The sequence below is a fragment of the Podarcis raffonei genome, chromosome 6 (genome assembly GCF_027172205.1).
Source record: "Podarcis raffonei isolate rPodRaf1 chromosome 6, rPodRaf1.pri, whole genome shotgun sequence".
In the NCBI taxonomy this organism is placed as follows: Eukaryota; Metazoa; Chordata; class Lepidosauria; order Squamata; family Lacertidae; genus Podarcis; species Podarcis raffonei.
This window is the reverse complement of record NC_070607.1, coordinates 65,947,870-65,969,655: the sequence shown is the minus strand read 5'-3', so window position 1 is coordinate 65,969,655 and position 21,786 is coordinate 65,947,870. Positions and strand designations below refer to the sequence as shown.

At 39.7% G+C, this 21,786-nt stretch overlaps 1 protein-coding gene and 1 long non-coding RNA gene across 4 annotated transcripts; one reads left to right on the top strand and one right to left on the bottom strand.

Moving 5' to 3' along the window:
* Nucleotides 1-499: 499 nt before the first annotated feature.
* On the top strand, nt 500-3,893 carry LOC128416214 (uncharacterized). Its single transcript, XR_008331171.1, has 2 exons — nt 500-1,872; nt 2,264-3,893. It is a non-coding gene; the product is annotated as an uncharacterized LOC128416214 (long non-coding RNA).
* A 384-nt stretch (nt 3,894-4,277) lies between these two features.
* On the bottom strand, nt 4,278-20,305 carry LOC128416213 (bile acid receptor-like). Of its 3 annotated transcripts, none has more exons than XM_053393581.1 (11): nt 19,909-20,298; nt 12,459-12,636; nt 11,492-11,854; nt 10,484-10,624; nt 9,518-9,645; nt 9,329-9,433; nt 8,184-8,283; nt 6,005-6,133; nt 5,639-5,740; nt 5,086-5,199; nt 4,278-4,531 (listed from the first exon to the last, which is right to left on the bottom strand). In XM_053393581.1, the coding sequence occupies exons 2-11, from the start codon at nt 12,547-12,549 to the stop codon at nt 4,293-4,295; spliced, it is 1,512 nt and encodes a 503-aa protein (XP_053249556.1). In that variant the 5' UTR covers nt 12,550-12,636; nt 19,909-20,298; the 3' UTR covers nt 4,278-4,292. The 3 variants fall into 3 exon arrangements, with proteins under 3 accessions (XP_053249556.1, XP_053249555.1, XP_053249557.1); XM_053393582.1 differs by having other exon boundaries at nt 4,435-4,531; nt 5,086-5,156; nt 19,909-20,302; XM_053393580.1 differs by having other exon boundaries at nt 9,329-9,645; nt 19,909-20,305.
* Between the last annotated feature and the right edge of the window lie 1,481 nt (nt 20,306-21,786).

The following is a 21,786-nucleotide window of genomic DNA, read 5'->3' as shown; positions in this document are numbered from 1 at the left end:
CTCTGAGCAGGAGGACTAACTCTGAATACAACCCAGAGTAGCCGTGTGTCTTGCTTTACATTGGACAACCCTCTGTTTGAAAGGCTGTCCTCACAAAGTCAAGTTTAAAGTAAAAGAACCATAAAGGAAAACAAAGGCCTTGAAATGAGTTAAGCACCTGGACAGCAGACTGAGTTATTTTATTTGATTGTTTCTTTGTTTGTTTGTTACAATTTATATACCGCTTGATTGTAAAAAGAAGCAGCAACAAACAACCTCAAAGTGGTTTCATCTGGTAACTATCACCCTATTATGGTGAGATGTGTTGTATTTCTATTTAAATTTAATATATAAATAGGCAGATGCAGATTTTAATGCACGTCTGCATCACCTTTCGCACTCTTTCTTGTTACTGCATATGCAACCACCCTAGAGAGCTGCTGTCAGTCAGTTTAGGCCAGGGATGGGGAACCTGTACCTTCCAAAGCTTCCTGGACTCTCAGATTGCACTGGCCAGCATGGCCAGTGATCAGTGGTAATGGGAGATGGAGAGCCCAGCAACATCTCTAGAGCCACAGATTCCTCATCCGTGGCTGTTGCAATACTGAACTACATGGACCAATAGCTTGACTCACAAAGAGGCAGCATCCTATGTTAATAATAATAATAATGTTTTTATTATTTAATACCCCACCCATCTGGCATGTTCCTAATATGCAAGGCTGTCACTTTAAAACACCTTTAAGATTCAGCTCACTATCTCATCCAGAATGTAGTGGACAAAAAGGTGAAAATTAATTATTTCCCTTTACTGTTCTCATTTTTTTAGTGTTCATCTACTGTAACTATTGATATGTTTACATACCATGCTAGGTAGAATGTCCACATTGTTAGAATACTGATTTGTCTGCTCTGAACTAATATGTCAATGACAAAGATACCTTATGTCAGCCTTCCCTAAACTGGTGTCCTCCAAATGTTAGGAACCACAACTCTCTCAGCCACAACCAGTGGCTAGGGGTGCTGGGGGTTTTAATCCAAAACATTTAGGGGCGAGGAAATCAAGATTTGGGAGGGTTGACATGGCAAGGAATCAACCAATTGTGACATCCAAAAACATGCACATTGCATCTTTATTAAAACTTCTCCACATCAGCTTCTTAATGCAAGGAGGAATGTAAGAGGGCAGATTTCACAGCCTGCACAAAGGCACAAAAGATCATGATTGGACTGTTTATTCCCCCACCCCTCCCATATTTAAAACAGAGACAGAGAGCTTCTAATTTCATTGGAACCCATCATTTCCCCATTTTAAATTGGGATACCCATGAAATTCAGAAAACTAGTTTTAACGTTAAAAAAGCCAGGCAATCTAATTACTGCTCTCCTGTATCACATATAATTCCATTCTAAAACTGGAGAGTAAATAGGACCACAGTCTCATATTTTAAGCAAGCCATGCTGGGCAACACAATCATCTGTGTTAAGGGCCAAACTGGATGAAGATTTGTGCATTTATGTGTTTCTTACCAGGGTTAGCAACATAGGTGTTTTATTTGCAGAAAATGGCATGGGGATTACTATTGGGCTGGATCTAGACACATCAAAGAAGAATTTCAGTTAAACGCCTTTTAAAGTTTGTATGAGAAATCGGATTGGGAAAAATGAAACTCCACACCGCCATCTGGTGTCACAGTGTTAGAATGCATAAACAACATATATAAAGTGCTTTTTATTTGCCAATGTGGCTGAGTCCTTGTTCTATTGAGCTGTAATCTGCATCAGACTTAACTTGGCTACTATTTGCAGAAAATTGAAAGAGAGGGTTTGAAGCCTCTCCTTCACGTCCAATTTGGCCTTCAGACTAAAATACTGACATTCCTAAAGCTTGCTGTATGTAGACTAACATATAAAAAGGTAAAGGTACCCCTGCCCGTACGGGCCAGTCGTGACCGACTCTGGGGTTGCGCACCCATCTCGCTTAAGAGGCCAGGGGCCAGCGCTGTCCGGAGACACTTCCGGGTCACGTTGTCAGTGTGACGAAGCTGCTCTGGCGAGCCTGCACCAGCACAGCACATGGAAACGCCGTTTACCTTCCCGCTATAAAGCAGTACCTATTTATCTACTTGCACTTAAGAGTGCTTTCGAACTGCTAGGTGGGCAGGAGCTGGGACTGAATGACGGGAGCTCACCCCGCCGCAGGGATTCGAACCACCAACCATACGATCGGCAAGTCCTAGGCGCTGAGGTTTTACCCACAGCGCCACCCGCGTCCCCCAGAGAGTCCCCCAGACTAACATATAGGTCCCACTTAAATGGCATCTTTGAATCTGGATGGATGAATGAGAAAATGGGATACTTGGAATAAGATCCAGGCTTAATTAGTCATTTATTTATGGCAAAGGGCTGTGGCAAAGGTCATATGATAAAATTGGGTCATGGTTGTGGTCTTAATTTTCTTTTCAGTTTCATTTCTATAATTCTTTGGTATCTTTTTCTTTGTATTTTTAACAAAGCATGATATGACTTTAAAGCAAAGGACCATCATGTTGGATGACTAATGATACATACAAAAAACAACTATCTTGCTGCAGAAGACCAGATTGATAGTGCATTTATTACACTTAAATATATATCTGAAAAATATAGACCTATACAAAATATTTCATGTATTAAAATATTAACTATATATTCAGATAAGTTATTTACATTATATTTTAGGTATGAAAAATAATTTTAAAATGCAAAAATAACATAATATAAAAATGCTGAGATTTTAAGCCATGTTTTTAAAATATTGTTCTAATATAAGGAATTTATATTTTGAAACTGATAGCTGAAATCTGTTTCAAATGTTTGCTACTACATTTGGAAATTCAGTGAACATTCCATTTCAACTTGTAGCATTAACTCACTTCTAGTATGAAATTAAGTAAATTTCTACTTACACAATAAAGGTTTAGCTACACAGTTCTTTTGATTTTGATCCATAGCAGCAAAGGCACTGTACATCAACAAATTCACAGTTTTAAAGGTTTGTTTATAAGCATTCAGAGAAAAATACTGCAACATTTAAGTTTCAAGAAGACTAAAGCAAAACTGGTTCATTATGGTTTATATTTAGCAAAAGAACTGAAGCTGTGAAGAGATGTCCACAAAAACAGATGATAATGTTGAACCATATTATGTAGCAAATTGTAAACAAAGAATTCAAACATGCATGGGGTTTCACTAATTGAACATCCATCAAACTAAATTACCATTGCTTGATCTAAAGGGGGTAAATACATAAAATAATAGCAGATATAGTGAGTTATCTTTCCAGTGCATCCTGTAACTGTTGTTACTGAAAAATTTAATCAAGGACAGACATCTGGACTTAGTACTGGTTATTCTGGCTGTTCCTCAACTAGAACTGGCAAGTAAATAAAAAGATATAACTACCAAATTATTAAAATTTTGGTCTAAACTATAATCAATTACAGTAACTATAATCAGTTTGTGGGTTACCAGCTATCCTGGGTGATTATAATTTACTACTCTTTTTCACAATTGTGTGATATACTAATTACATAACCGATCATTTCATTATTTTGTTCTCTAGTGGTTATTAGTTAACTTTAATGTTTAATTGCTTATAACTTTGACAAAAAAGATGGTGAGTGTTGTGATGTGAATAATGTGGTTTGGAGACATGTACATGTTTACAACAGAAGCACCAGGATCCACTTCAAGTCACTGAGAAAGTTATGTGGTCATAATAGTTGCAGTATCCATCTAAGCCATAATAGATTTCTTATGGACCATCAGAGCATACATATGTGTAGGCTTGAGAGGCCAGGGATCCAGTTCCCTGCTCAACTACCCATAGTCTTCTGTGTGCTCCCCTATATAAAGGATTTTTCTGCTGTCAACTGTTCTCCCACTCATTTAAAACCTTCCTGGGCAAAGAAAGATATACTTTCTAGAGGTGTCAAACAGCACATGTAAAGAACCTGATCAATACCATTTTAAGCTTGTCTTCCAGATACCCTTGCAATTGTGGCAATAAGGTTATATAGGTTATACATGCTCCGATACCTTTTCAACTGCAACAAATGTGTGTGTGTGTTTATAACACAAATGGCATTTTCAATCCTCTCACCAACTGATCTATCTAGGCTTTGCAGCACAGTATTTTTTTTAAAAAAAAGAATCTATAGCCATTTAACATAAATGGGATTTTTTTTTTAATACAAGCACAACAATTGGGAAAGAGCATATTTTGAAGAAAAAACAGTCCTGTGTAACAACTTAAGTAATTGGCAGATTGTTTAATGCAAGTCCCATATTTCACAAAGTACAGGTATCCGCTTAGGATCCCTTGTTCTCCAGGTTATTAGGACTTCTGAGTGGTTGTGATTGAGGGTTCTGAGTTCAGTGAGTCGCCCTATGAGACGGGCAAAATGTTGTGGTTCTTCAGGGTGATATATCTTTGAATACTTGTACAGAATTCCTAAAAAGGGTTCCTGGAGTTTCTCCACATGTTGTTTGTTTTTTAGGAGTGGACGATCTGAAAAAAAAGGAAAATTAAAATTACATAATGCTATGCAGAACTCAAACATAAATTCTCCAAATGTGGTCATGATGCCATAAAATTATTGAGTGTTATGTTATTTCCAATCCCCATGAGCTTGCACTTACGTAAAATATTTCTGTAAAAAATTATTTTTAGCACTAAAAATGATCAGGATCTGATAGCACAATCTTCTGTCTAGCTACTCTGAATTGTCCTTTGAAGTTTATTAGTGCTTATTTCTACGTAATGCTGCAATCCTATACCCCTTTACCAGGGGGTAAACACCATTAATTTTAGTAGGTGGTATCCAAGTCCGTCCAACCACCCGTGAAACAAAATTCTGCTTTCTTCTGCACCTGCAACCCTCTATGCACCCCAGAGGATCCTCTTAAGCAGATCAGTGCAGATTTACTAACATGTAAGTTCAGTTGCAATCAATGGGACTTACAACCAAGATATTAAACCTTGAAAGTATAAATACTTTGATATAATTTTCTTTGACACTATTCAGTTTTAGTATTTGAACACTATGTAGTTGCTCTATATACCTGAAAAAAACACAGTAGTTGCAACAAGCAATGCATACTCTCTCTCTGTCACATTGAGTTCTCCCATGCTCCTGTAGAAATAAAATAGTGCAGTGATAAACTCCTCAGTGATACCTGGAAAAAAACCAGAAGATATCAGATGGTAGCTAGACAACATATAATTGACTTATTTTTAAGATTAGATAGCATATATAAGATACATACAAGATTTTAGGTCAAGCCACTCAGAGGAAAGGGAGTGGAGATAAAATATTAATGTGCAAGAAAATACCAGGGTGCAGAATTAAGTTTTATCAGGCATTTAAATATATTAGTGGAAGAAGTCACAGATGTCAGGGTGCAGAGAGATGAATCTAGAACATTCAAGAAATGCAGTCTAAAGTGACTAATCAACAAGATCGATAGTCTATTCAGCAGTCTAATCAACAAAATAGATAGTCAAAGAGGTATTCTGGCTGAAAATCAAAAGTATCTTGCTATGAAAAACTCAGTAATCCAGTAAGCAATGATTTAAAAATTTACTAAAAGTATATTTGTGGGACAGCTCAGTTACCTGTTGTAGTAGTTGATGTTGGGCTTTCTTCAGTATGAGACAGTCCTAAGTAAGTACTTTTATCTTGAGCACATATAGCATTGGCAGAAAATTTTACTTGACCTAGAGCAAGGGAAATGAAAGTCTATAAGAGCAGATTTTCCCTTTTAAAGTTACCTTATGAATATCATATTTTTAAATTTGTGTCACAGTGTATCATTTGATAAAGTGAGAAGAAAGAACCATTTATCCCAAGGGAAGGTCATATTTGGGAAAGGCCTTAGGGTAAGCCATATCCCACCTCATCAAATGCATATAGTGAAGTGATCATGGCAAGCACGTATACGCATGAATTTATTAAGTTCATCTAATGCTAACATAACTTACTTTCATGGAATGATGACTGGCATTCAATCCCTTGCTCATTGTATATCTGGGCAGAACGTAAAAACATTGTTTCAATTGTGGAGCCTTTCAGCAATGCAATCTGATCATCACTGGCTAAACTTTCGAACCCTATAGAGAAAGGAATAGGTAATCAAATTACACTGATTTTTGGTAGTAGGTATATATCTGAAATTTGACAGCTCTTTACTTATATAAGCTTTTTAATCTTGCAAAGAATACATATTTTTGAGAATCAGATCTAAAGTTTGAAAAGTCCAGCTACAGACACTCCCAATTACATCTTTTAATAATGATACATTGATTCAAAATGTTTCAAGTTTTAGCAAAGGTGAGGTAGGAACTTCTATTGGATCTGGCCATTTCCCCACTAAAAATCCTCTATCTAATGCTGCTTTTCTCTTCACTGTGGAAAAAAGTCCTTAGACTTTTAATGTCACAGTGCTATCATACTCTTTCAGTTAAGCAGTACTGTAACCTATAAGCTTTTTAGCATTAATTCAAAGATACCTTTTAAAAAGTAATAATAGGGGTTATAAAATGGTGCCCACTACAAAGGTAAATGTGTGCCAAGCTGTAATAAAGTTTGCTTTCTCAATACATCACTGGGTATATGAAAACAATGTAGCTTTAAAGAGTCAGAAAAAATCCCCTAAGGCTCCAGACGCCAACCCATTATGGCCAGTGGAAACATTTGGAATGTTCATAAATGCCTTGGGTGCCAGTCACAAAATGGCTTCTTTGAAGGCATAGCAAAACACAAAATGGCTGCCATGCCTAAAAGAGCACAAAAAGAGACAGGACCACAAAAGGTTGCAGATATCAGCCTTGCCACATAAATGGAAAAAAGGCACTTATATCAGCCATTTCTGCAGTCACAGATAAAAGCTCTTTGCAGCTCTCCTCTGTTCAGAACAGAAATAAGGGTGGGTGTTTAATGTTGATATCCAGTGAAATGTGGGCATGTCTGAAAGGGCATGTTCAATGCAAGAGAGGATGAACCAATGTAAACAGGAGCAGAACAGGAAAAACAGTCTTGCAATCTGGATTTTGAGGGGATATATAGAGACCTTGGGACGCGGGTGGCGCTGTGGGTAAAAGCCTCAGCGCCTAGGGCTTGCCGATCAAAAGGTCGGCGGTTCGAATCCCCGCGGCGGGGTGCGCTCCCATTGTTTGGTCCCAGCGCCTGCCAACCTAGCAGTTCGAAAGCACTCCCGGGTGCAAGTAGATAAATAGGGACCGCTTACTGGCGGGAAGGTAAACGGCGTTTCCGTGTGCGGCTCTGGCTCGCCAGAGCAGCGATGTCACGCTGGCCACGTGACCCGGAAGTGTCTCCGGACAGCGCTGGCCCCCGGCCTCTTGAGTGAGATGGGCGCACAACCCTAGAGTCTGTCAAGACTGGCCCGTACGGGCAGGGGTACCTTTACCTTTACCTTTATAGAGACCTTATGTGGGCACCATAGGAGGTATTGGTGGGGGCACCTGTGCCATTATATTTATTCATAAAATTTGTATATCACTTGATGTCTGTTAATTGCATCTCCTGCACTAAGGTATATACATTTGTGGAGATATCACTAGTAAAGGTAAAGGTACCCCTGCCCGTATGGGCCAGTCTTGACAGACTCTGGGGTTGTGCGCCCATCTCACTTTAAGAGGCCAGGGGCCAGCGCTGTCCGGAGACACTTCCAGGTCACGTGGCCAGCGTGACAAAGCTGCATCTGGCGAGCCAGCGCAGCACACGGAAACACCGTTTACCTTCCCGCCAGTAAGCGGTCCCTATTTATCTACTTGCACCTGGGGGTGCTTTCGAACTGCTAGGTTGGCAGGCGCTGGGACCGAGCAGCGGGAGCGCACCCTGCCGCGGGGATTCGAACCGACGACCTTTCAATCGGCAAGCCCTAGGCGCTGAGGCTTTTACCCACAGCACCACCCGCGTCCCTGGAGATATCACTACCCTTCCATTATTTCAACAACAGCAGAGGACTTTCTGAGAAGAAAAAAACTGGAATAAGCACTGGGAAAAGAAGAAGGGTTGCAAATGGATGATGATGATGTGTGCTCACACACCCAGCCCAATAAAATGTGAGTGGCATGGCAGTTCCATGCTAAATGCATAGTGTGGAAGCACCCCAAGAAAATTTCCTGTGGAATGCATTACCTGGAAGTCTTTTTGTAAAATCCACTAGTACCTGGACATGAACCATAGCTGTTTCTGAAAGATGTAGGAAGTTCTCTTCAGCATTGGCAGTTTCCTGCAACTAATTAAAAACATGTATTCACAAGATAAACCAACAGAAAGTTAGATTTTTTTTAAATTCATAAAATTTATACGCTGCTTGATTGTGAAAAACTTCAACATGCTTTACAAAAAAGATCAAACAATGAGATTGGCAGTAAAAACAGTTTAAACATGTTTAAAACATTTTTTTAATGCAATAAACTAAAAATAGATTAACACACAACACACTACATATCTGGGTAGGTATACAAAAATGTCCTTAAAGGTAAAGGTAAAGGGACCCCTGACCATTAGGTCCAATTGTGACTGACTCGGGTTGCGGCGCTCATCTCGCTTTATTGGCCGAGGGAGCCGGCGTACAGCTTCCGGGTCATGTGGCCAGCATGACTAAGCCACTTCTGGCGAACCAGAGCAGCGCACGGAAACGCCGTTTACCTTCACGCCGGAGTGGTACCTATTTATCTACTTGCACTTTGACATGCTTTCGAACTGCTAGGTTGGCAGGAGCAGGGACCGAGCAATGGGAGCTCACCCCGTCGCAGGGATTCGAACCGCCAACAGGCACCAAAAAGTGTACAGTGAAGGTTCCTGCTTCATGTTCCAAATTGCAGGGAGTTCCAAATTGTAGCTGCTGCCGCACTTAAAGATTGATTTTTTTACAAATGCAGAACAGGTATGTGGCACCTGTAACAGTGCTAGTTCTACAGATAGAAGCAGTCAAGTGTGCATATATGGCATAAGGTGATCTCGCAGGTTAACTGGTCCCAAGTTGTTACGGCCTTTATATATTAATAGTAACACATTGAACTTGGCCCAGTAGCAAATTGGCAACCAGTGCAGATCTTTGAGCACTGCTAGTGTATGCTGACAAGGCCTCACTCATGTCAGCAATTGTGCTGCAGCCTTCTGCACTAACTGCAGCTTCTGGATCAAGTGCAAAGGAGGCCCGACATAGAGCACATTGCAGTAATCCTGTCTGGAAGTAACCAAGGCATGAACCACTGCAGCCAAGCTTTCCCAGGCCAAAATTCACATTTGCTATATTGCTGTTTATGAACACATACAAACTTCTTTGCTTCCTCCAAGGGAATTGTGCATTTTTGATGGGCAGCCAAAATATGGTCAATGAGCTGATGTTCTCCAGGAGTCAGTTCCATTCGCTCCTGCACCTTAGAAAGAAAGATGTGCATGTCTTTAAAGCAAAATACAACAGTTAAAATACAACAATCAAAATTATTTTTAAAATACCCTACTTTTAAAGGTTTTGTTGTAGAGGATACATGCTTGTTGTCCACTCCCTCAACTTCCATTTTGATGCTACAAAGGAAGCTACTCTTCTTTCTGAGGCGTTTTGATTTACACTGGACTTCTGTTAGTAGACCTGTAAAAAATGTAAACCAGAGGGGGAAACAACAAGTTCCAGAAAGGCATTGATTTCAAGCATGTTCCCTTGCAGAACATTTAACAGTATATTCCTAGCCATGACTACTCTGAGGGGTAAGGCTGCAGAGAGGTTGGTGAAGTGCAAACACACCAGCAGGAGCACTGGATTGGCTCCACTGGTGCATTTGCTCCATGCCCACTGCCTCATCCCTCTTTCTCTCCTGGTAAGCAACAGCAACAGCTCATATAGCACCCCCAACAACCCACTTCTGCCTGATCCGATACAGAACCCCACTTCTGATGACAGCCCTAGTCTTCTTAATCTAGTCAGTGCTAGAATAATAGGTCTGGCATCCACCATTTTAATTTTCAATAAAGCCCTCTGTGTAGCACGGCTCAGGAGCTATGTGAATAAATAGAAGCTGCCTGCTGTCTCATATCAAACAGAATGCTGCCACCAACTAAGTCTTCTAGAGTTCACTCATATAGGAGGGAGGCTATCAGAGGTAGAGAACACTTTGTGAAGGTCCCACTGTAACCAGCCCTGTGCATACACCCAGACATGGTTAGCTTCAGCAGAGTTGTTAAATACCTTTATACCATGAGATCAAGTTTAGAAACATGTTTCTAAGTACTGATACCTAGCAGAGGTGGAATTAATACCAGATGTACTCTAAAGACTAGGAAGCTATTCTCTTAGTCAACTCCCCCCACCCCACATGCACACACACAACTTCGGAAGGAATACCATTAGTTGTCTTTAAACATGGCAGGAAAGGAAAATTCCTTAACTCAGCAGCATGTCAGAATTTTTTTGTTGTAATTTGGGCACTCACATTCAGCCAGCATTCCCACAGCTTTACATTTCTTTAGGCGACACTCCTGACACTTCCTCCTCATATACATATCCATTTCACAGTGGCCACCATTCTTGCATCTGTAGATGGCGTTTTTCGTGATGCTACGTCGAAAAAATCCTAGCATACACATTTGGAACAATGAGCATAAAAATGGGAAATGATACAGCTGATAAGACAGCCTGTTGCCCTCGCATGCAGTAGAGGATACTGTCCTGTCACCATTGTTGAAGTAAGATTTAACTGCCAGTTAAATGGACTACCACTCTCATCATCCCTGGCCATTGGCCATGCTGGCTGAGGCTGATGGGAGTTGGAGTCCATTAGCATCTAGATTCCACCAAAACATCCTTCCTCTTAGCCCTTCATTTGTAAGCCAGAGCCTGGGACTTTACTGTCCAGGTTATCCCCAGGGAAACCCATGCTGCTTGTCCTTAGGAACATAGACAGTTTCCTTATACTGAGTCAGATTAGTAGTCCCTCTGATCCTGTGCTGGGTGGCATCTATTCTCTAGTATTTCATATAGGATAGAATTGCCATATTGACACCAGCTTTTGGAGCTGTTTCCACTGATTTTTCCATCGCATTGTCATACATCCAGGTTTTCCCTGACATTTTGCCAATTCAGCAAAATTCCCCCCTGACACCATTTTTACACCCCATAACCAGGACATATAAGAAATTTTCCTGATGTATGGCAAGCCTAATACAGGACATTCCTAGGCTGACTTCAAGATGCTGGAGATTGAACTTGGCACCTTCTGCATGCAAAGCAGATGCTCTGCTACTGAGCTACTGCCCATATCAAAGTTGGGTGTCTATCTTACTACCAGAAATGTAGTCCAACAACATATGGAAGGCCATAGGTTCTCTATCTCTGCCTTATGCACTAGACCTTTGTCCCCAACTTTAACTTTGCACTAGACTTTTCTCCCCAATTTTAACCAGCGGACATTCTCTGATTCACAAAATTATTTCCCCATTACCTTTGCAGCCTTCACAGGTGAGTGCGTTGTAATGATATCCTGAAGCCTTGTCCCCACAAACCACACAGAGCTCTTCCTGTCCCTTTATTCGCAAGGCAGAGTGACTAAGCCTGGGTCTTTTCTGTCCAAGATATCCTCCCCCATCATTCTGGGCACCCATGCAGGTGGGCTTACTGAGTTCACAATTGCTGATGATGTATTGCCCATCACTGTATTGAGAATCCAAGTTGTATGTGCTGTACTGTGTTTGGGGAGATGGAGTCTGTAATGCTGCAGGAAACTGAATGGTTGAATACTGACAATAAGGAGCAGCTTGGAAGTCAAGATCTTGAAGTGGATAACTGATGTGTTCTGGGAAGGCATCTAGATTATTTTGAAAAATGACATAGAAAACAGTGGATTAGTTTAGGATTTTACATCTCTAAATTATAGAATATAGTATAACAGAATTGTTTGTAGAAGGACACCCTATGTATACAGTTCTGCTGACAATATTATCCTTGATTGGAGGGTTTACTGTTAATTTTTTAAAATGTCAATAATAATAATAATAATAATAATACTTAAATTATTTCTACCCCGCCAATCTGGCTGGGTTTCCCCAGCCACTCTGGGCGGCTCCCAACAGAACGCTAAAAACAAAAGAATATAATACAGGTATATATCCTAGTTTATTAAATATATAATATAAAGGCCACAACTGGTCTTAAATTGTTTGAATATATCTTCTGAGAATGAAATTCACTGCTTAAGTGAACTTCAATGCATCCACACTGGAGTAGGTTTTTGGATCTTGTACTGTATATCTTTATGTCACCTGAGGGAATTATTTGATCCCCTCAATGCTGAAATGGCACACTGGATGGCTTTGAATTGTCCTTCATGTATCAAACATATATTTAACAACTGTAGAAATTCAGTTCATACACAGAGAGACATGTGGATAATTGCCTTTTGCTTAACTCACCATAATACTGGATTGGGTCACTAAGGCAGTACCCATCGGGTATGGTCACAAAGGTATTTGCCATAGTCTGCTCTAGCTCCCACTGCTTCATTCAGTTCGGAATGTTACATGCTTTCAAAAAGCTTCTGGTTACTTTAAACTGAAGAGTCAAGATGTTGTCAAAAGATAAGATTATTTCCTGAAACAATTTATTGGAGGAAAAGGAGAAATAGTTAGAAAAACTCTACAGAGTGCAATAGAAATAGAAATATTATGTTGTGTTAGTACAAATACAAAGTTACTAAGGATCTGATTCTGTTGAATCTACTGTTCCATTAATCTTACTTGTTTTAAAGAGAATCCACATTTCTATTAATACTTACCCTCAAATATTCTCAGTTCTCACTCCAGCTATTAGCCTGGATTCTGACGGCCTCAGAATGTCATTATTTCTCAGTAGGAATGCAGTTGCTGGGAAATTACTTTTCTACATTTATTATTTCCTTTGCAATCAATGAAGATCTACAAGGCCTGTATTTTTAGTGTCAGGTAAGTAGGGTGGCCATGTGTCCTACCTAAAAGAGGACAGCACTCTATATGAAGGGCAGCCTAAGGACATCTCTGTGTTTGACAATACCTTCTATTCAGTTTCATAAGGTGGGAGAGCATCTTGCCCATCAACTTAGTTAACTAATCTTAGTTAACCTTTGGATCACCTGGGCACAATCTTCTCCATTACTGTGATATAAATTTTAAAAATAAATTATAGTAATCTTGTCTAAATTTGCATCTATGTTTATAAATGACACATGCACGTTTTATGCAAATCTATTCCCTTTTTTGACATCTTCCTAGTATAGGATTATTTAATTTCCACGAAAGGTTTATGATCAGTATTTGTTTACCTTGCTTGAAAGATCAGGTAGAAAGTTTGTTCTACAATGTTACTTCTCTCTCCTAATCAGCTGATTATACCTCAACCATTTTGTTTCTGTCTGCCATTACTGAGAACACTGTGAGTGCAATAGTTTAAGCTCTCTCTGGCCTGACTGAGGGTGGACCGTGTGGGTGGAGCCATTGATAAGGTTCTGCAAATCTCACTGAAAAGTCTCACAAGAACCTGAAATTTCAGATCTCATGATATTTGTGCAAAAACATCCACACCTGGGGCTTTTAGCATTGCTGTTCGGATCTACTGCATTAGGAGGGAGGGGGACAGGTGAAATGAAGAAAAGCAATGGGATAATTGCCAAAAATATATATAACAACAATACTATGTAGAAGCCCCTTTAAAAACTTAAGAACTATGCGGAAAGATCTGTCTAAAATTATCCCTAGCCTAATGAATCTAGTAGCTTCCACTAGTAAATTGAAAAAGGCTCAACCCTAGCACCATCATCCCTTCAAAGCCCAAGGAGCATCAACATTTGCATCCTTTCATATGTACCCTGAGAACATGCCAGTTACTGCAAGCCCAGAAAGAAGTAGTAAGAATGGCTAATTTATATGCAGTACATGTAAAAAACTAAGAGAAGACAGATAAAGAGATCAGTTGTCTAGAATGGGAATGAGCAATGGAAGATCATCCTCCCTGCCAGCACTTCCCTTGGCTCCAACAGTGATCTATTAAAAAAATAAATAACATGCTACTTCTCAACAATCTCTACCAGAGACCTCTCCTTCTGAGCTGGGTGACTTGTCAGAGAGTTCAAATAGCACATGATGCAAAATAGTGTCTATATCCTGAAAAGATTACAAGTAAAAGTTTGGAGTTTTTGGTATATATTATTAGATTAATTATTAAAGATAAAAAATAAACATTAAACTTAAGCAAAACAAAATTAGTATCTGAGATTAAACAAGATGAGATCTTCCCATTTGCTAAGGAGGCAGAATGAAAGATTTCCATGGATTAATGTGCTTGTTAAAGAACTGAACTAGATAACTTCTGTACATATTTAATACATTTTTGGAAATGGGTTAAATGCCATTTTCATTCATTTACAGGGAAGAAAGTTATGCCTTACAGTGATTTGTACAATGCATGCCTGAAGCAAAATCACAAAGCATATTTCTGGGGAGAAGCACTTTCCAAAGTAAAAAGCCAATGAAAACAGTTCAATAAAACTCCAAGGAAACAGATAAGAACACAGGGCCATCTAGACTAGAGAGCTACTGCTGATAATATACTTTTGTTTTTCCTCAGTGAGAGGCTGATCCTACTGATGTGAAATCATGTGGGAAATGTTTTTTTGCAAGAAAAACTGAACAGGAGACTATCTTTCCAATCCTTTTTGATAGTATGTATAAGGATTTTGAATTCCAGTGTGGGTAATCACTTGGATTCTTCATAAGTATTCTTCAATGAATAAAAAAGGTTAGGTTGCAATTGGCCCTTTCTAGACCATCCATTCACCATCTGTTTTCTCTGTCTATTGCTCTTCTGGCAGTGAAGCCTCTGACACTGATTGACTGAGCTGATGTTTAGGCTCAGAAGGTTCTGTTGCTCTGGACACTAAAGAGTTTGCAGTTAAGATCCTGTGAGGGAAGCCAGTGTTGTCAGTTTGGAACTACTAAACCTTACAAAAAAGTACAGTAGGCTGAAGAGTGGGGAGAGGTCTGGTGTGTGTGGAAGCTGAGAGATAGCTTAGAGACAGAAGGCTCAGAAGCATGGAGGCTAAAGGGAAGGTGCAGTTCAGAATGGACTTAGAAAGGAACCTGAAGGGTTCTTAAAGAAAAATATCAGAGGAGATGAACTGAGGAAAAGGGAGAAGTGACAGAGAAACTTGGCAGTGCTAAAATAAGCTACAAATGACAAAGGAGGAAAACAGGCAGCTTTTCTCTCTCCCTCCCTCCCTCCCAAAGGCCACTCTTGGCCTGCCCTCCAGGGGCTGCATGCAGTGAGTATGCCCCCCACCACTCAGGCACACAGCCCCTCCTCCACAGCCGATTCATGCATATAAACTGAGGAGTGGCGTTATTGCCCCTTCTCCACTTGATCTGTCTAATGACCAGGAATATGCCTCCCCATGAGAGCATCGGGCTTTGCTCTGCCCAGCACTGTATCTCCGGTCCTTTTTATTGTATTTTTATGTTTTGCCAGTGCTAATTAATGGGGTCTTAGCGGAGAAGGAAAAATATTTTGGGGCATAGATCAGGCACCTGAACTGGAGTTTAGCCATCTCTGGGTTAGATCCTGATGAATGTATTCTGCTACTTACGGACCTGCCTAAGTACGTTTGGCACATGAAAGCTTATACTAGCCATTACAGTGCTGCAAAATTATGTTGCTATTGTGTTTTGGCAATTCTAAGGATGTAGCAAAAGGCAGAAGCGAAAAGAAAATTGGGGGAAGGGGTTGAATTTCTCTGATCAGCCAATACTTTGTCTCCAGACCTCTTGTTTTAATGTGGTTTGTACAGCAAGGTTTGCTGGAAGGGCAGAAAAAATGTCTCATGGCCTGTTCAATTTTATTTACAGATTTCTAAAAAGACATTTTTCTGACATGTTCCTCAGACATCTCACCCCCCTTCCACCATAGAGCAGGAAAAGGTGAAACTGTATAGTATGACAAGAATGCTGCCACTTGCTATCTCTGTTTGTAAATGTTTGTTCAAAATAGAAGTGCCTTGATGAATCATGCAACCGTTATCAGTGGGATCAGTTGAGCATGTACAAAGTCTACATGTTTTAATCAGCAAATATGCACTTCAAATGGAGCATTGTGTGATTTAAATTACATCATAGTTTTGAATATTGCTTTTAGGGAAATGTTGCTCTTCCTTTAACCAATTCCTGAACAAAATAAAAGAGATAGCAAGGAACTAATTCAGTCACAAAAACAAAACCTTCCTCATTCTCCTGCCTAGGATTCCACTGCTGCCTTTGCTGCACACAAACCACAGTGTGTATTCTTCATAACAAGCATGTACTGAATCATGCTGTGTGATTATATATTATGATATACATATTATATTGAATACTAAATAGCACTATATTTTTGTATGATTAAATGTAACATGAAAATCATTGGTAATTTTAAAACATGCAATAGTATTTTCTGAACCTGGAAATAAAGTGAGCATTGAACACTTTTACAGGTGTAAACTTCTACTGAAAAAATTCCACTTTAGCCTGTGTCTAAAAAAAAGTCTAATTGTAGGAAGGGAGGCAGCTGAGGTGTGAAGGAGAGAAAATGGAAAGAGCAAAAATGGAATTGGTTGATGGGGAGTGCATTAGAGAAAGAAATAGAGTGAGGTGAGTCTCTGGCCTCACGTACTTTTGGCTTGGACCCTGCTCACTACTGGATGTAGCCCCTGGAAATTCCCTTCTGTGAGTTTCAGCCTTTGGGCTAAAATAGGTTTCCCACCTTTGATTTAGATTGAAAATGTGAGTAAATGAGCTAAACCTGTGTCTAGACTGGCACAGTTAGTTTGTTCTGCATTAGCTAAGTGCCACTTGACAACCCATGCATTCAGTGTCACGGGTTAGTTGCATGTTTAATGTGTGCAAATGTACAATGGATATAATTCTTTGTATTTTCCCATTTTCAGGGGAGTGTAACATTGCATATATTGCCAAAATGACATTGTCCGTTCACAAGAGGGAAGTATAATCAGATTTGGTACAAGAGTACAAAAGAAAATTAGGGCCCCTTCACCCCCTGTCATAGAACTCCAAAAACAGCCCAGTAAGGACTGGGTATGCTCAACTGCCATGGAATGAAACGATTATTCTGGACCGGACCCAGGCCAGTAGAACTTATATCTGAGTAAATGTAAGTAGGATTTGGTCTGTCACAGTGCAAAATACTACTACTACTACTACTACTACTACTACTACTACTACTATACCAGGAATGTGTAAGGAACTTTACAGAGTGCAACAGGACATATCCCTGACCTATCCCTGATTCCAGGGAAATAACAAAGGAACAAATTCACAGCCATAGTGCAAAAAAAAATGTAAAATGAAATACTATGCAAGTGTTAATACTAATATGTGTTCAAAGGTAAAATCTAACCATATAGCCACAAAATCACAGTGGCTGTCACACCCTTTGGAGAAAATACCAGTTCTAACAAAGACACTGCTCAGCTGCTAGCGTATTATTAATGGCAAAAAATATGCAGTGCTTGCTCTATTACAGCATATAGAGCATAGGTCTTGCAGGACACCCTCCAGGGAGTACTTCAGAATGTTTGAACTGACAGTATATTAACATCTATCGTAAATATTTTGACAGTTATGTCAAAAGGGAAGTTTCTTCACCAGGGAGAATTTTAGGAATTCAAGCTGAAAGTCTTCTCACATTTCTGAAGTGCACTCATATCCTGGGAAAGAATATGAGGTTGCAGGGCAACTAGATTTAGGCAGTAGATTTTAACCTTGATTTGGATCCTGTCCTAACCTTTTCTTCTGCTCCACATACTGAAACTCTAAATCATGGGTGGGCCAATATTAACTAACTAATGCATGCTTTTGCGTGCATTATCTTTTGTTACCTTTTGCTGCTATCAGAAGAGAGATCAAGCTATAATTCAAATACTACTTAATCGTACAGAGAAATCTTTCATACTTTCAAAAGCCTGGAACCATAAATCGAAGTGTGCCTGTAGTTTAGTAAGCTTCCAGCTAAGGTTGGTTCTTTCTTAACAGAAAATACCACAACAGAAATATCAAGTGAAACGGCTAAGGGTTTTTGTTTTGTTTTGTTTTCACTGCAAACAAGACTCAATTTATGCAAGTAAATACCTCTAGGAAACTGAATAAATCCTGTGCATTGATCATCATGTGTGGCAATCACATACACATTTTTTGTGTACAGTGGTGGGGAACAATGCCAGTTGTGGCCTACTAGTGTGTATACAGACCCATCAAAATACATTTGTGTGTTATTATCACACAACATATGGATAATATTGTACTATTTTGCCATGTTTGAAATGATCCTCACTGGGCCTTACTTCCAAGTAAATGTGCCTGTGATCAGAGATCCAACTCTTAACAAATCTCTATATTATTGGCATCTACAACCACAATGCATTCTGAGATGCATTCACAATAACAGAAGGATTTTGTAAAATTTTGTCCAGTTACCTTTTCAATTCAGTGTAACACTAACTCCCTCATTCCAACAGCAAAAGTATTTCTACTTGTACAAAGGAACTTCTTTCTTTCTGGGCCCCTTAAATCTGTCCTGGGGGTTCACCAACTTTCCAGAGTAGACTTGAGGAAGGTGCAGGGAAAGGAGAAGGTGGCAGAATTTTCAGTTGCACAAGCATAAATCCTTGTGCTGATGGAATGAGAGAGCTGAATGTCTCCACTAGTTCTATCCTGAATACATTGATACACTCATTTTATATGATCTAATTGTACTTTCAGGTTGCTATTCTTTTTTACTTGTGACAATAATGCTGACTGAGCATGCCTGGCACCCACAATCCACATGGCAACTATACTTACATCTCTGTTGACTACTCCTAGCCAATGGACTATTAGGTTCATGATGGGTGAAAGAGCTATTGTGGTGCAATATATTTTTTTAAAAAATGTTAGTTTTCCGTAAAATGCACTAGTTTTCCTTCCACTGTATTTAATAAAAGGGAAATTATTATGGTGTGGTAACTCACTTCTTCAGAAACTAGTGCATGGCAGGTTTTTGCAGAGCAAATGAACCTAGGGGGCAACTTTTCAAATTGCCGCTGTAAATTTAGTGATCAGCAGCAATTAGCAGGTGATAACATTTCCCAGCTGACGGGATGATCTTTGGGGGAAGAGTCCTTGGGGGAAGTCTTAGCATACGTAATAATTTAGTCCCTGACTATACTCTTTATTAAAGACCAAGCTACTTCCAATAGGGCTAGACTGCATGCCTGACCAAACACTTTTTTTCCAGAATGTTACCGTAATTTCATTTCGTTAAAACCCAATAAGCACCTGTCCATTTTAGATGACAAATATAACTACCAAATATCTCATTCTTAAAATACTAATACTAAAACTTCATAATTTCAAAATTCATCACACATTAGCTAAGTTGCAAAATCCAATTCTCATGTAAAATGAAAATTTTATTGAACTATCAAAAAGATTCAAATGCACTGTGCAGGTAATATCCTCTAGTAGGTATAAATCTAGTATGTGCCAACAACCTGTGCATGCTAAAACAAAATAGGCTCTGCTCTCATTACAGACAGTTAAACGTCCTGCTTGTAGACTAATATATACAGTAAATGACACAGCACTTTAGACCAAGAAAATAAAGCATTATGGTGGTGGGAAGAGGAAAGAACATATCAAAAATAAAGCGTTAGAAAGTAAAATTAACTGTTCAGGTGCATATTTCATTATAATTAGCACTTCATTTAGAAAATAAAACGCCAAACTTAATCATCACATCTCCCAAGTATAGTCGTATGTCAAGACCAGACAATCCTAAGGCATTTACAAAAGACATTAAAATACTTACAGTGCCTAGTTCCAAGGAGCTGTTTTCTTATAGTTCCCCTTTGGGGTGCATCTGGAGCACAGAGAGCCTTTTCTGTATTTATCAGTTTCTTTGCATTCACATTGGCTCCAAACACTTTGCAGAGCAGCGCTTCACTCTATCTGAGAGACACAAACTTCCCACACAGCCGTTCTGAGGGTCAAAGCAAGGGCAGCAGCAAGACCACATAAATCAAATAATAACTGAATAATCAGGGACAGAGGCCATTGGGACCCACACGTCACATTTTCCCAGCAACCTCTCTACCCAGTTCTCAAGCAAACTTTTTTTGTTGTCCCGGTTAGAGTCTGGCATTTCCTCATTTTGATTGCTTCACTTTTGACAATCTTCACAGTGCAAGGACCACTTAATTTAAAGAAAAACAGCAGTCATTTTATAATGTGAAACATGGTGAAGTGGTTAGTGTATTGAACTCTTGACCAGGGAGGTGGGCTTCTTGAGCACATAGTAACTAGCTGAAACCAGATAGCTAAACACTATTGCTTGGCTACTCAGTGATTTAGATCAGGCTTCCTCAGCCTCGGCCCTCCAGATGTTTTGAGACTACAATTCCCAGCATCCCTGACCACTGGTCCTGCTAGCTAGGGATCATGGGAGTTGTAGGCCAAAAACATCTGGAGGGCCAAGGTTGAGGAAGCCTGATTTAGATGCTGCTGTTGCCACAGTACCAGCCAAGGTGTCCAATGCAGTGTTGTGGGATCATTTCCAATTGATTTGGCCTGAGGCAGTGGACACAATACTTGAAGTGATACCCCCAACCACCTGCTCATTAGATCCTTGTCCATCCTGGCTTATTAAAGGTAGCCAGAGTGGGGTGATTGAATGGGTCACAGGTGTGGTAAACACATCCTTGTGTGATGGAATGGTGCTTGCAGGCCTCAAAAAGCCAACCTTAGACCCACAGAGTATAACAACTATAGTCTGATTGCCAGCACCCAGAGATCTGATACATTTCAGTTCAGGTTCTTAAGTGAAACCAGAGAAGAACCTGGTGCTCAAAGCTCATTGATAAAGGTAATCCCCCTACCTCCCAAACTTCATTGTGTTTACCTGTACTCCATGTTCCTGCAATTGTTCATCACTGCGCTTATATAAGCAAATATTTAACTATGGAGATTTGCATTCATAGATAAATTTAGTAAGAAAAAGAATCAAATATATATTATTCAGTTCAATGAGTTATGGGAAGGTGACATTCAGGTCTACAAGTGTAACAGGCAGGTGGATAGGGGTGAACATTACTTTGGTGATTGTAGGAAAAAAGTTTGGGAAAATTCAATAATTATATTTATTTTATAAAACAGGCAAAGACAAAGATCACTGGGCAAGGTCCTACATTAGGAACACAGCAGAATTCCCATTTCTCCCCTTCTTGTGTCCCCTAATCTGTTCCAGAGGGGGCCCCAATCTTCCAGAGCAAAGGTCTGTAGAAGGGAGGCTGTAGAAGGGGATATAGAAGAGGCTGTAGAAGGCAGCTGTAGAAGGGAGGGGCTGTAGAAGGGAGGGGATGAAATGTAAGTCCCTTTTGCACAACTAGAAATCTGTTTCACAAGCAGGATACAATTGTATGTCACCCATTAGTCATATCCTTGAGAACTACTTGAAACCTCCTAATTCTAAAAAAAGTAAACAAACTTTTTTTCATTAATTCACAATCTGATTTGATTATTCTACTTATCTCTTCAGAGGGACTCTCTCACCACATGACTTCAGACTGTTGTTGTTGGCATCTGTCTGTCTTGGGAGACAATGGAGGAGTATGACTTTGGAGTAATGCCAAACCATTGGAGAGTTACAGCACCTGCTGTATCAGAGACTGATAGGGAAAAGAAATGGCAT